This window comes from Mixophyes fleayi, chromosome 5, assembly GCF_038048845.1.
Source record: "Mixophyes fleayi isolate aMixFle1 chromosome 5, aMixFle1.hap1, whole genome shotgun sequence".
NCBI classification, from domain to species: Eukaryota; Metazoa; Chordata; class Amphibia; order Anura; family Limnodynastidae; genus Mixophyes; species Mixophyes fleayi.
The window spans coordinates 186,821,469-186,837,208 of NC_134406.1; the positions used below are offsets into that span (position 1 = coordinate 186,821,469).

The window sequence follows — 15,740 nt, forward strand, 5'->3', positions numbered from 1 at the left end:
AATCCCCATCCCCTTGTGCAAATTTGGGCTCACCACGTCACCAAAGATGAGTTTGGACTGCACCTCAGTGATTGTATATTACCTCCACAGAATTCAAACATATGTTGAAATCTGTGATTGTTATATGCAATGGCTATTTAAAGTGCTATGTGCCTGCACAGTGCATGGAAAGTGCTGAAAGGAGAAGGGGAAAGCTCACTTACTTTTGACAGCATTGGTGATCCTGTATTTTTAATTTTCAGTTCACCCTGTAAATTTGAGGGCTCCTTTATCAACTCCCACTGATATGTGTAAGGCATGTCTGTAACTGATACATAAACCAGTGATATTACTACATACAGAAAATGTAAACAATTGTAAATGTTTATATTTATTGTTTTAAAGGGAGCAACATGTATTGCAACAAAAAATCGAAGACACTTACATTAAAACATTTTTGATCCAGTGATATTGATTAAATTGTTATCTCTGCAAATATGGTTTCCAGCATAGAGTGTTTACTTGGGGGGGAGGGGTCAGTGTTTATGAAGCAAGCAAAAGATAGTGATTTTCAGTGTTAATGAAACACATATATATCATGAAAAACTTCATATAATTTAGTGTCTATCTTATTTTTATTTTAAATGGGGGGAGGCAAGGATCTCAGAGGCAAGGGACGTGGGGGCGGATCTCATGGAAAGGATACCAGGGTACAGAGTGCCAGGAGAGTGAGGAGAGGGTGATACAGGGAAGGATGCAAGGTCATGGGACAGGGTGCCAGTGAAGAGAGGAGAGAGTATACCAGGGAACAGAACGAGGAAGCTAATAACTGTTCTCACAATGGACAAGTGTATCTGGTTTCTATGTAAGAGGCAAGTTATTGTGTTGGTGAGGGGATAGAACAGTCCTGTCCCCCCACCCGCTCACCTATCACATATCTGGAGGATGCATCCACACCCTCTGTAATGATGTTGTCACAAGGGAATGCTGATGATGTTATCAATAAAACAGGACTGTGCTGAACTGGGCTTTATAAGCCTGAGTCTGGCATCACACACTCTATCTTCTACTTTGCACCTAGACAACAATCAAAGATAAGTATAGCTTACACATCCCGCCATATTCCCCACCACCACCAGGGGACACTCTACAAAGGAAGGAATACACACAAGGAACATATAAGGAATGGCACAAGACATAGGACAGCATGGTTTGGGATAGTTATTCCCCAGATTCAGGTCAATACTAATTGCTATTTAATGACACTTAATGGTACTAAGTGATCATCTTCATCCCATGCTGCACACTTCTTTCCTGATTGAAGGGGTGTTTTGCATGTGCACAATGCCCACCATCCACAGAGCAGCTGGGGTCATACAATGATTTGATGAGCATGACATTGATGTTATCCATATGTCACGGCCTGTCAGTCACCATATATGAACACAAATGAGCATATATTGAGGATATTCTGAAATGATGACTGAGGCAGCAATTTTCACCACCACCATCAACCAAGAGTCAGATGAGAGACTTGTGGAAGAAGGGTGCTGCCTCCATCCTACACAATCCCAGAGTGTGGTAGACTTGGTGCCAGGGTGCATAAAGACGATGCTGGCCACACATATTGGCCCAATACCCGAATTACTGACTTCATATTGGTGTTTATATTTTTGCCCACTACCTGCAAATTAGAGACAATAAGTGACAATAATTGATGTTAAAATGTATAAGCTACTAAAGTAAAGGATTATGTTGATTTGTGTAAGGAGTAATAATGGCATATTTGTATTTGCTGTATCAGGAAAGGTACACCGTTCATCATAAGGCACCTATACTGGTGGGGATGGGTTTTGCAACTTATTGATTGTATGGTCAGTTTCTCCTAATAAACAAGTGCAGGTATTAGGTTCTTTGCAAATAAACTGCAATGTGACAATTTTGAAATATAGTTGATACCTACAACTTTGTTCATTGACTGTTTCCCCCAAATACATTGGATTGTTTATTTAGCTTTTCCCCAAGTTGATTAATAGCTACAGTATAATATATATTACTGTATACATTATAATTCATAGTACAAAGTCCTGCGAGTACTTTAAGCATCATTATGAGTTATCCCATGACTACGAATGCATGGGAAATCTCTGCTATTACCGTATGGGTAATATATATAGATCAGATGGTTGAATAGATAAGGACACTGCACTATGCAATGATCATTATTATTTCCCAGCAATGTCCTTCATAGAATTTTAAACGGGGGTGTGAAGCAAAATCATCGACAGGATCAGTCAAGAAGCCTATTATTTTGAAATTACTTTGTTAATATATTGAACATGTAATAATATAACAAATGCAACAAAATAAAACAGATCCTAGAAGCACATTGTGACAGGATGGACCACTTATGCCACCCTTTCTGTTGTTGGGAACCGACTGGGCTTACTTTCCCATTGTTCCTTTACATTATCCCAAATGCGCCCTCTTGCCGCAGTAGAAGGGGCTTACAATGATGCCACCACTGAGCTCCTTTATGGCACTCAGAACCACGTTCCTTCTGGATAACTGTCACTGCTTGGTACTCCTGTGCTGGTACACTTGGGCTGGTAACTCCGGACCGCTTACTATGGGTCAGGGTTGATGTAGATGGATCCCCCCCTGGCTTATCACACTGATCAGAGCTGCAGGGTAGCGGCAGAGTGGTGGTACTGGAGAGCTGGGTCCAACCTCAGAATCAGCTGGAGAACGGATTGGATTTTAGAGTCTAATCGGCAGGTCACAGGATTACAGCAATATTGAAGAAGTTGTCAAACAGGGTCTTGAAGCAGAGTGATGTTTATTGCTCAAGTGTCAAGGACAGTTCCACTGATATAAGGTATCAGTTGTCAGGTCAGATGGAACATCAGAATGATACAGTACATGCTCACAGAGCTCAACTTTTATACAGTTCTGACACAGGCTAATTTTAGCATCAGGATGTACTCTAGTTACACAAACATGGATTTACATGCATTGGAAAGCTAGCCATATTTACACTTATATGTTTTTCAGATGCAAAGAATCCAGGAGCCAGTCTTAATTAAAAGTTCCTGCCTTCAATGTTGGACCTTCACACATCAAAAGATCTAATTAGCACGGGGCCTTTCTTCAGACCATTCGGAATACATATTCACACTGAACAACAAAAACCAAAAACAATCCAGTTTCCCACATCACAGTACACAACAGGCTTTGTAAACAAAGGCTTATTGTATCAGATATATACATCAGAAATAAGGTATTTCCTTTAGCAAGGGTAAACAGAAAAAACAAATTTTCTACCCTGGTCTCAGAGATAATGATTTCCTATCTCACAATATACAGAATATCAAAAATAAGTGCATTGGCAATTTATATAAATCAGCGGCCTGTCTATTTCCTTTAAATAAATTCATACCAAAAGTTATTTATCAGTGATCCAGTCACACACATTTTGAGGCATGTTTTGTAGATTTTTTTTGTCATTTTATGGGGAGGTGAGCTTTGGGCATTGGGAAGGGTAGGGTGGAAGGGAAGGAAAAAGAAAGGGGAGGAGGATCTTGGTAAAGGAATAGGAGTGTGTATGGGCTTTATTTAAAACAAGCACTTCCCCCTCCTGTAATCAAAAGGTTTACCAAACAGTAATGACCATAATAGGTATTGTCAGAAAAGCTTTTATGAAGTATCTCTGTCCCTTGAGGAATAACTGAAACAGGGATCCCATATTTGAGAGTAGTTGTCCTATATCGTCCAAAAAGTGGGTAATCCTTTCTATAGACACTATAAGCCATATTTTGTTCTTTACAGCTTAGATGAGAGGCTGTTTCCAGAAATTGGCCACATGTAGGACAGGGGGCTAAGTTGATATTTATCTGTGAAATGTCTGAAAGACAATTGTGAACTTTCCTCAAAAAAGTAGATATTTATATCCACCAAATGTGGCAAAATCAACTCTTTTTTTTGCATTCTTGTGATGATAGATGTGAAGTATGGACACCCCTGTTTATTTATTTGCTATGACTACTAACTTTTGTGGTGAGACCTGTAAGATGATTGATACCAGCATCTCCCATTATTTCGGTTTAGTAGTTAGCCTTCTTTGTCTCATATCACTTGAAATAGCATTGTTCTAAAATACATCAAATTTTGACACAATTTTGATAACTCGGGACTAGCTAACTGGTAATTTAGCCTGCAGACCAGATGCAGCCTGTGTAGTAGCTATTCTGTTGACTGCAATTCCATGAAAGCCACCAAACACGTAATTCTATTTTTTATGGGATCCAGCCAGTGGACAGGTAGCCACAACATAAATGTGGGACTTCCTGTGAAAAAAACCCGGATGGTACCTGAATGGCAAAAGTGACACTTTTACCAGAAGTTGAAGGTCATATGCATCTCTGGTTAAATGTGACAATTGCAAGATCGACTTCTTTTCTATTTTTTTTTTAACAAGTGGAATGTTATACACATTATTCACAGTTTCAAAACATGATTAAAGATGTTTTTATACAGTCCTGTGTCATGTAACTTACTTGGCACTTGGGCAGTGGAGACAGGTAAATCATTGTGTGTAAAGGGGGGAGTCAAATTTTCAGTAATGGTTGTGTGTTCTGTGACCTCCTCATGCTCTGTTATCCACCGCAAAGTTGCATGGTTTTCGGTTTTCTCTGCAACACCAGGCAAGACTTGTTTTTCCAGAGATGAAGAATTAGGTAAAAGTGTTGGAAGCTGCAAATGTGATAAACAAATTATTCACTAAATCTTAAGAAATAAGTTTGTATTTTCATTACTTCCCCACTACTAAGTCTACAGGAATTAAATAATAAAAAGGGAAACACAAAAGACGTACACAATTGTTTTATAAAACAATTAATAAATTAAAACAGGGAATTCCCTGTAAATGTGCTCTTTCACACCTTGTATATCATTTAAATAATTGCATCCCACTTGTTTTTGTGGGATTATAACTAGGTGCATTCATGTGCCTAGCCTGTACTCAGCCATATGTGCCGCCTGACCCTAGCTCATCCTATCAGAAGGGATGTACTCATGCAGACAACGCAATTTTCACGTGCAAAATGTGTGAATAAAATCAGGAGTTTTTGCACTCAAGAAGTAGATTTTTGAACTTACCCTTATTGTTATTTTAATAACAAAGCTAATTTTAGACCAAGCCAAATATAGTAGCACAAATATGAGAATATGGGCCTATTTATCTACTTATTATGTAAAGGAAAATGACAAATTGTGGAAAATATTAAAAAGAATACCTCTCCATGAAAATGCTGAGTTACGCTTGCCAAAACTGTGTCTGCTTGTGTTATAGTAGGAGTTAAATGATTTGCAGCTGATGTCTCGAAACCATTGTTCACAACCACATTACTTATTGAGGACTCTTCTCTGGGAAGTTCTGCCACATCATCGTTGCGTCTGCCAACTTCTACGACAGTGGTATTCTTATCTACTTCTGGCAAAAGCCAATTTATGAAGTCCAAGTCAGGTCTTACTTTGTCCCCTTCCTTAGCACTAAGATGAAGAAAATCCATTTGAGGGCCCATGTAGTCATCCGTGTAGTCGGTCAGTTCCTCGAGGGTGGGACTCTTAATCAGGGAGGACAGATCCTTAAGATTGGCTATATCCTCCTTAGGGTCATCCTGATCCCCCAATAAATATTCTCGATTGAGAGCAAAGTTTTCGTAGAGTGGCAAGGGAATAAATCTTGGAGAAGGCCTTAGGATAAACGTTAGGTAAGATTGCATGCTGTCTAATTTTTGTGGTTCACAGCTCTCTTTATGCTGACAGTTCACAATATAGCATTGTCTGCCCAGCATCCAGGAGAGATCACAACCCGAATGGTTACAACAGGCAGTAGTACAGTCTGACATAGTTCTAGCATTTGGCACTCTCATTACGTGTGTCTTTTGTAAGTTAGGGGTTATAGCCGCATTAGTGAAGGTGGCACCCTCTTTGCACTGGTCACACAGATATCCTGGAGATTACATAAAAAACAACATATCTTGGAATAGCAATATGTGACAAACAGAACTGTTCAGTAATTTGGGTGCACTACATTTTTATTATGTTTTATTTGCATAAAGCAAGACTAGAATATTAAAAAAATACAAAACGTACATGATTTTATTTTTCAATTAGTCACTGTATTATATTGATATAGTCATATCGTTTCTTCTAAATGACACTTTTTACATTACTACATTAAGTTAGCCATGTTCTGTGCAGCTATAATAGATTCATGAGTAATAATTACAGTGGCACTGATATGAGCACAAATCACTGTCCTCCTGAGAAACTTTGTGACATCATTAGATTCTAGCAACTATTCCTGCTTTCAAGGCCGTCTATAAATGATCACATGAGATTTGTGTTATAGGATCTGCAGCTGAAATAAATAATAATACAGAAAGAGGGCATGTTTTTATTTAGAACATTGTGTGCTGTAACAATTGTACTTTGCAATTAGGCTTTTACTGGAACTGTACTCATGATGCTAAATTTGTGCATGACATATATACGCTTTAATGACCTTGAAGCAGATTTCTGAAGCCATTTTTCCAATAGTTGATAGTCATAAATATTCAGTATCTTTTCATTTGCATAACACAGATCGGTATGCTTCTAATATATTCTATTGTCATTAGAAATTGTATTTGCTGGGGCATTACATTCAGATTATGCGAGGAGTATATATTCTTGCAGACATATCTATATCTCTCCCCAGGGAGAACACAGCATCCCCAGGTCTCATAGCTACATTTCAGAAGGTCCCGGTAATGCTGGCCCACCTTCCTGGGGTTCCAGTTGCGCTCTTCTGACCAAGCGCGTGGCCTGGCATATGCGCAATGAAGCTCTAAACAGATCCTATAGTAGATACATGCCCTGCAGTGGCGGTAGTTCTATCTCTGGCTCTCCCATTTATTGAAGCTTAAAGATTTACTTGCCTACTTATGGGTACTGCAAATATCTTGAAATTAACTAATTTTCTCTCTCCACATTTCTGTTAGCCCTTATGCTCCCACCCACCAAATTGGGTGAGGTGAGAGTTAAACAATAATCCATACAGTACATTGCAAATGTAAGGAACAACAAATTCATACACATTAAATGTGCAGAATTGTGATAAAAACACTCTTACCAGTAGTTGTGCACAACCAGATGAACAAAGGGTATAAACGCAAAGTCATGATGTCATGTGCCGCCATTATGTGCTGTCAGAAAACTCCTCTTGAGAATTATGCATATTCAATTATGAAGCCTGTAGCAGAACAAGCAAACAAAACAACATTCAAATACAACAGCAATTGGCAACAAAATAATATTTTTATTTTTTAGTGTACACTATTGTGGTTTTTTTTGTATATATAGAACAGATAGAGCTCTTTTTAAGAATATCTGAATGTATTTATGTATTATTACCTATTTATCTTGCCCCACCATATTATGTGGTGCAGTACAGTGAATATCTATTTTGTTATTTTCTCAGCATTAAATGGAAAGTAAAAATACCAAACCTGGCTATTTGTTATGATTATATGCAGTGGTGGAATTGGGCTGGTACACAGTGGTATGCCATACCGCCACTTCTCCTACTGCCTTCATTATAATACTAGCAAATTCCAGTCACAATTTCCATAAAGCCACTTCTAAATTCTCACTTCGACCACTGATTATATGGACACAGTAGCAAGGTCCAAGAACAAATAATATACACATTTTAGTCTTAAAACTTTTTTCTCTGATTGTGTGCTGTGACTGCAGAGGGCTAGGAGTAAAGAGGGATCGGGATGACAAGACGTATATTGGCCCCATTCTTCCCCCCCACCATCATGTCCTCCCTGGTGTCAGGGAAGCAGAACTCCCAACAAATTTCTAGGCTGGCAGTTTGAATTTCCAAATGTCAAATTAATGACATAGAGGAGGGGGTGGCTCACACTGTCTGTGTGAACAGTATTAAGCCACTCCAGTTCAAAAGTGTCACTGGTTGCCTGGGACAATTAGTAAGAAATTTTTAAATATGATTGGCTGTTACAGATCCAAAATGGTACCTGTCATTTGAAAAATATAGGTGTTAAGTAGGGAGCTCCAGAAAAGGTGAAGTAGGTCTGTGAATAGCGGTAAATGTGTCAAATATAGCAAAAACAACATACGGACATATGTACAGCATACAAAAGTGTTTATAAGGGTGATGTTTGCATTTGTACTAAAAATGTAAATGACTTATGTGCGCTAACCCTTATGTTTTGGTTTTGGATGTGGTTTTTGTTCTAAAACAAGTTTGTGTTTTGGTTTTTAACTGGTTTTGCCCAAAAATTGTGAAAGGTTATGATTTTGGTTTTGGATTTAATTAGAAAATATGGAAAAATAGGTAAAATAATGTAATTTTGGGCTGTTTTTGCTCTAATATTACTATTTATAGCACTAACATTCATTTTTAATCTATTTTCTAATGATCCCTTCACAACTGTCCAAATTTTCAGCAATTTTGACCAAAGGCTGCAGAGACCTGGCTAGCTAAAATTAGTGACAGAGCAGTGGCACAGATACATAGCACAGACACATAGTACAGACATCACTTTCCACCAAATATCTCCGCTGAAGTGCAGTTAGAGAGTGCAAAATGAGTCCTATAAACATATGAAATAAGACAAGGATCGCTGAATGTCTAAAATACCCAGACATTTTACAGACCACAAACAACATCTCCTGCACTGGCCTCTCATTTTTGTAGAAATTCTGCACCACCAAGTTTATTGTGTGTGAAAAGCATGGTACGTGTTGAAATTCACCAAGTTGTAATGCACACACAAGGTTTGCTCCATTATCGGCAATGAGAAATCCTGAGGAGAGTCTTAGTGGGGTGAGCCATTTTGCTATGACATTCCTGAGTTTGACACAGATTGACACCAGTATGTTTCTTTGTGAAACCAGCAGTACAAAGAGTAGCTGTCTGTGAATGACCTAGTAATGAGTGCTAGCTCTACTATGCAGAGAGATGAGGAGGAGGATGGTGAAGCTATCAATGCACCTACCCAGTGGACTGTCACGGTCGTATAAACTGTTTTGCCCAGGACCACTTGTCCACATATCCATAGTTAAGTTGACTGTCGTTACAGGCATTTTCAAGGGACTGAATTACTTTTTGCTTAACCTCACAGTGCAGCTGAGGAATTGATGTTCGAGAGAATTGGAATCGATATGGAATTTGATAGCGTGGACACATGATCTCATCTAATCTTCTAAAACCTGATGTATTGATGGTGGAAATTGGGTGCACACCCAATGCTAACATAGCTGTAATAGCTTTAGTGATCTGCTGTGTATGACTGTCATACTTGTTTCCTCTTGCAAATGCTTGCTTTACAGACAATTGTGTAAAATACTTACTCGTCTCCCCCTCAGCAGCAGCAGTAACTATAGCGTGCAAGAATGTTTCTTGGGAATCATGGATTGCATTAGGAGAGTTATTTGGAGTTTGATAAAATTTGGATGCTGGTCTACATACTAATAATGAGGAGGTTGAAGATGAAGGTGTTGACACTGGTGAGGATTGCAACTGTCTATCCATTCGGCTGGTAGCTGATGCTGAGCTGTTTGCTACTATTCACAATTTGCCATGTTTGGAAATAATACTTGAATTAACTTTCTACAAATGACATAACAGGGAGGAGTTGCCTAGATGTTCAATGTCCTTACCTCTATTTACTTTGGCCTGACAAAGGCTACAGATGCTTTGAAAAATTTTGTCTGGGTTTGGATAAAAATATTTCAAAAACAGAAGAGATGCTTTTTTTTCGTCTTGTGCCCTGGCATGATAATGCATTTATCATGGGCATCTGTTGGTGGTTATACTGGTGGCTGACGCACTTCAACACAATCATCATCATCCTCCTCATTATCTCATCCATGTACAACAAATTCATTTTCATATCCACAATATCCCATCATCCTCTTGCACATTTGCAACTTCCAAAGTAGCCTCCTCAATTTCTACATTTTCAAGAGGTTGAGGACTTTTGAAGGAGGCTGCCCTGTAATGACAGTGTTGGAATCTGAAACCTCAGACTCACATATAGCACTTACAGATACCTCTCCTCAGGATTCTGTTACTGCCCAAGTTGTGCTTCAGCCTTATTTTCATGCACTGATTTGGCTGTTTTGGAGGTGACAGACGTACACTCTGAGCGACAAGGTGGTTGGAATGGCCACTCTAGTATGAATACCAGTAACAGCAGTAGCAGGACCTGGCAAAAATTGGACATAAACTGAGCCTTGTCTTGCCACTGCGGGTGATGTTAGCTATTTTCCTATTTTTTGAACAACTCATCATATTCATCAGAAACTTGTTATATCAAGAGCTGATGTTTTCTTTGAGACTGAATTTAACAAATAGTGTATGGATTATGAGGACGCTTTCATCAACTTTCTTCCTACATTATCTTTTTTACTAGTAGAGGTTGTAACAGTAACAGTACTACTACTGCTAGTACTGGTACTGGGATGCTCCTGATATTTACATTGATCCATGGCTGCCAAGAGGAGTAATGCTACTTGAACAGGTTGGAGCTACTTGTAGATGCCACCACACCAAGGGAATGCCCAATGAGGAATATTATCTTACAATTCTTATGACATTGCTCCACTTCTAATTTAGAAAATTTGTTAACTATCAACTTCTATATTTTATTAGGGGTTATGCTGCTCTGAGTCAAAGACAAGAATGCCCTGTTTACTTTTTTTGGGGTGTGCAGCTACTTTGACTCTCATATGCAAATCTCCTTTTTTTTAATATAGATGTCACTGAATGACTCTTTACAAATTGACAAGTATTGAAAATTAGAATAGATTAGAATATATAGCGTTTGTTTGGGGTATACAACTGCATTAACACTCACATGTAAACATCCTTATTTAAATATAGATGTCACTGAATGACCCTTTAAAAATTAACTAGTATTGAAAAATAGAAAAGATTAGAATACATAGTGGTTTTTAGGGGTGTGCAACTGCAATGGAAATTACGTTTTGCCTCGTTTTGGGATCCAAAATTGGTGCACGAACCGAGTCGTGACTCGGGTTCACTTGGAACCCCGAATCTCAAATCTTTTGGATTTCTCCCAATCCAAACTGCTCATCTCTAATTTTAACCACAATCAAGGTACAAATTTTGCCTAAATGTAAATCTAATTAATACCTGTCATATATTTCACTAGACATAAGACAGATATTTTATATTTGAAGATGGTTATGAATAGGAGTGGAAACCTACATTATCGGGGGCCAAAGCAATGTTGTGGTAGGGGCCTGGAATACAGATTGGCCTCCAGGAATCCCTGCTCTGAAAGGACCGGATAGGGGGCCTCTTCTGAGCATGCACAGCTACCCCTTTACAACCATGGTAGTCCGCCACTTGTTATGAAGCTTTTTGTATTTTGTCAGGTGTATTTTTTTTTAAAAGCTCCCAGAGTCACCATAGAAGAGACTACATTAAACGTGTGTCTTCTTTTGGGAGCACTGCCGTCAAAATCATATAATTTAAATGCATGTTAAACATTAAGTTTAGTAGCATTGACTTGATATATATTTTATGCACACAAACGTCAAATGTTTACTGTTTCATTGTTTGAGTTGCAGATGTAGTTCACCCTTTATTACTCTCCCTCAGTTTCAATGGTTTGTCACCTTAGTTTTGAGGATTTGTCATTATGTTGCTAGAAATAGGTAATAAGTATTAATTAACTGATAATACCTATTGTAAGCAGGGACTGACTGGGCATGGGGTTATCTGACCCCCAATCTGGTCCCATAGTGGGCTACCTTGGGCTGGGTCACTGGTCTACCTGCATTTTTTCCTTTAAAATGTTCCTAATAGGCTGCTGAGCCCTGTCTCGCCCCTTGGGATAAAATTTGCCAGCCAGCCCCTGATTGTATGTTAGGTAGACTGATCCATGCTAGATGAAGAAATGGAGCAAGATCTGTCATAAAGTAGAAGCTAGATACTATGTGCAAAATAGACAAACCTTTACTACATGCTTTTTATGCAATTTGTTTATATTGAAAAAGTTTTTTTTTTTAAAAAGAAACAAAGCCAAGATAACCAAGAGGGACATGGCCCGTATCATACAGTTCAAATACAAATGCTCACATTAGAGGAAGCCATTTTGTAGGCTGAACCACTATTCATGAGAAGGCAGCCTCACTAAGAATCAGTGACATCAATGAGGCACTGCATGGACAATGTCCATAAGGCACTGGTTACCAGGGCTGCCAAGAGGAATTAAGGGCCCCAGTACAACAACTTTATTGGGACCCCCAAAATATTTGTGTCAAAGTTAATGTGGGTGTGGTCATACTATTTGGGGCATGGCTATGCATCATTGGGGTTTGCCTAGCAGGTGAAAAGTGCTAGCCCACCCTCCTACACAAAAAAAAACCTGCGTTGTTGTGTACACCATTGACACAAGGGAGCAGTGCCCGCTTGCCGGAATGTGACATATGTCCCAGCACTCCTGACTTTCAGGACATCTAGCACCATAGTGTAGTATAGAAAGAATGCAGTGTGTACAGAAACATTCACAGTCTTGGCCTGCCCCTTAGATTGGGCAGAACAGTCGCCAAAAATCGGGATTGTCCCACTAGAATCACAACATTTCACACACTGTCCTACCTGTTCTTCTCACTTTCACCACCTGTGGCTGCTGCTTTCTTTAGTTGCGGCATGTCTGAATCCTGGAAAGTTGGGGGCCCTATTTGGAAAAAAAAATGGGTACATTTAGAAAATTACAACCAAAAAACTAGCACCCACGAATAATAATTAGGCCTTCCTCCGGTCCTATTAAAATAATAGTATTCCCATTTAATAAATAAACCTATGTCCCTCCCTGCAAACAGCCCCAGCAATATTAGTATTTACATTTCAGAAATATACCTATTTCCAGCAACCATCTCTGCCATTAAGTAATTCATACTCACATTTAATAAAGAGAACTCATACTCCCCAAACTCACACCCACATTCAATAGCCCCCAATCCACCCCATCTTAAATTAAGTTCCCATTATTAAATTACCCCACTATCACCCCACAAACAAAATAGCACCCATTAAATAGCCACCACCTACCTTACATACACTACATTGCCACAAGCCCCCTGTGCCATCACATACACATTACTGTGCCCCTTCATCACAACCATGCTGTGCCCCCTTATGATTACACTGCACCCTCCATGCTGCCTCACCCCTTTCTTTATCACTCTGTGCCTCTCACACACACCTTTCTTTTATCACTCTCTGCCTCTCTCTCATCCCTTTCTTTTATCACTCTGTTCCTCTCTCACCCCTTTCTTTTATCACTCTGTTCCTCTCTCACCCCTTATCACTCTGTGCCTCTCTTACCCCTTTTTTTTATCACTCTGTGCCTCTCTTACCCCTTATCACTTTGTGCCTCTCTCACCCCTTATCACTCTGTGCCTCTCCACTCGGCTCCTTTACTTACCTTAAATTAGCTTGTTTCATCTCTTCTTTCTTCTTTCTTCTTGCTTGGTCCTCTCTGCGGCGCTCCACACTGAAAGTCGGGCGTGACTTGGTGATGTCATGCCCGACATTCAGTGTGAAACGGAGCAGAGAGGAGGGACGCCAGCGCCGCTATCACGTGAGTATTTTTTCTTTTCTTTTAAACTATCCAGCTCCCCCCACCAACGAACGAGTCGGAGCTCAAAAAAAAATTTCGGCAGTGAGGGCCCGGCTAAATAGTACCCACTCCCCCCCCTCTCGACGGCCCTCTGTGTGTAGGTGGCAGGGTCTCTCATAATGGTATTACAACCCAAAACATTTCTATCTAGAATCTACTCCTTGAGTTTTTGGATCGTTATCATTTTTATGGATGCCAGCAAATCCTAAGGCAAGATACCTCAAACCAAGCAGTGTTATGAAGCTGTTTTGTAAAAGGATATTGCTCCTTTTCTTGAATAACATTAGCTGTAGCTTACTATTGCTTGAAACCTGACTTCAGCTATATCCTCACTGAAACTTTTTTGGGGGGCATGCAGATGAGAGCTCAGAAAATGATATCTATATCTTTTTTTGCTCTGCTTATACTACAACGCTCCCTGAATGCTTGAAAATAGTGTAACTTCTAGTTTGAAGCGCTCTTATAAATCCTACGATTCAGGATACTAACCATTTACTGCCCAATATAAAAAACAGGTACTACTTACAATGATACAATGTATTTAATACTCAAATGGTTACAAATAACACTTTGACTACAAACCTCAATCAAGCCAAGTCTTTTAAAAGCAGGCTGATACTTCTATTACTTTTCTAATAGCAATATTTGCTAAGGCTTTTCTGTTTTAGCTGCATAATAAATACTTTGCTTATACTGAACAAGTCCTGAAAAATGGCTGACTCGTTTTTAACGCGTATTTTAATTTGAATTAGCACATAAAAACAATGGTGAGAGGAAACGCTACAAATTGCTTACACATGTAATTGTCTAACAATTTTCCAGAGAGTTTCCCCTTTAATAGAAATGCTTAAATAATAGTGATGAAGCAGCTATCAGTATCGTCATTGCAAAAATAAAAGGATTTGATGCAATGTTCCTACAGCTATAAAATTGACTGGCAAACAAACATACATGATTTCAAGCAGCACTGATGGTGCAATATGTAGCAATGGTTTCTAGCTGTAAAAGAGCTCCCATGTGGCAGGTGGTAATACATAAAGCATGATCTTGCAGTTTCTGGCCCTTAGCTAACAGATTCAGGGCAGGCAATGGTTTCTGACAAGCCAGGAATAACTAGCAATTCCTGCAGAAACCATTGAGTCCCTTGTTTCTTACCTGGTTTGCTGATGATGGAGATGAGATGCTGACTGTTGCTAGTGTGATGCCAGAAATGCTGGCTGCTGCTTGTTAGAGGCAGGACCGTATATCTCTTGTAGTCTAATGTCTTCCTGTCTTTCTCATATTCACAGATGGGCTGGAGGTGAGGGGAGTGGTGGAGCTGCTGTTGCTGCAGGGGGTGGGAGGTGGGGCTGGTAGAGTGAAGACTCTGTGGATGAGACAAGAAGAGCTGTGGTGTCTGTGTGTGTGTGTTTGTAAAATGATAATAAATGATGAATTGGGCAGTCACTGAATATAATGCTCTTGTCTAAGTCTCTGTGGTTCAGTGCACCAGGTCCCAGTTATTACATGTATGATATCTAAGTTTTATTCTAGATAGAGATGGTCACTGACCCCCGTGTTTTGGTTTTGGTTTTGGATCTGGATTACCTTCGTGTTTTGGTTTTGGCAAAACTGCCCTTGCGTGTTTTGGTTTTGTTTTTTAATTTGTTAAAAAATTTATTTTTTTTGGGCTAAAATAACATAATTTAGTGCTCCACCTGTTTCTTGGATAAGTGAGGTAATTGTACAGCTAATAAATGTCAACGAGCGCAGACCCCCCTGGAAGTGTGCTTTTATCAGAAACACAATAATCCAGGGTGCCAGACAACGCACTAAAAAGAGCAATTGAAATTCATAGCAAAAAAGGCAGTTTGGTGTCTATCTGTATATTACACCCTACAGTTATAGTTAAATAGAAGAAAAAGCAAATACTGCAAATGCTGTACGATCAATAGAAATGCCCAAAGCATCTTTTCTGTTTGGCTCTAGATTACACCCAAACCTTATTAGTGCAAATTAGGAAAAATACAGTTTAATCCCTGGTAGGCCATC

General features: G+C 39.3%; 1 protein-coding gene across 2 annotated transcripts in view; it reads right to left on the reverse strand.

The window, feature by feature from the left end:
* The window catches only part of KIAA0319 (KIAA0319 ortholog), a 35,308-nt gene extending 20,277 nt beyond the window's left edge, over window positions 1-15,031 (reverse strand). For both annotated transcript variants that reach the window (XM_075213150.1, XM_075213149.1), the window contains exons 1-5: window positions 14,865-15,031; window positions 7,157-7,276; window positions 5,274-5,992; window positions 4,536-4,731; window positions 204-307 (exon numbers count right to left, since the gene is read on the reverse strand). In XM_075213150.1, coding sequence (XP_075069251.1) covers window positions 204-307; window positions 4,536-4,731; window positions 5,274-5,992; window positions 7,157-7,223 — 1,086 coding nt within the window. In that variant the 5' untranslated portion in view covers window positions 7,224-7,276; window positions 14,865-15,031. The remainder of the gene's footprint in view (window positions 1-203; window positions 308-4,535; window positions 4,732-5,273; window positions 5,993-7,156; window positions 7,277-14,864) is intronic.
* Window positions 15,032-15,740: the final 709 nt, after the last annotated feature.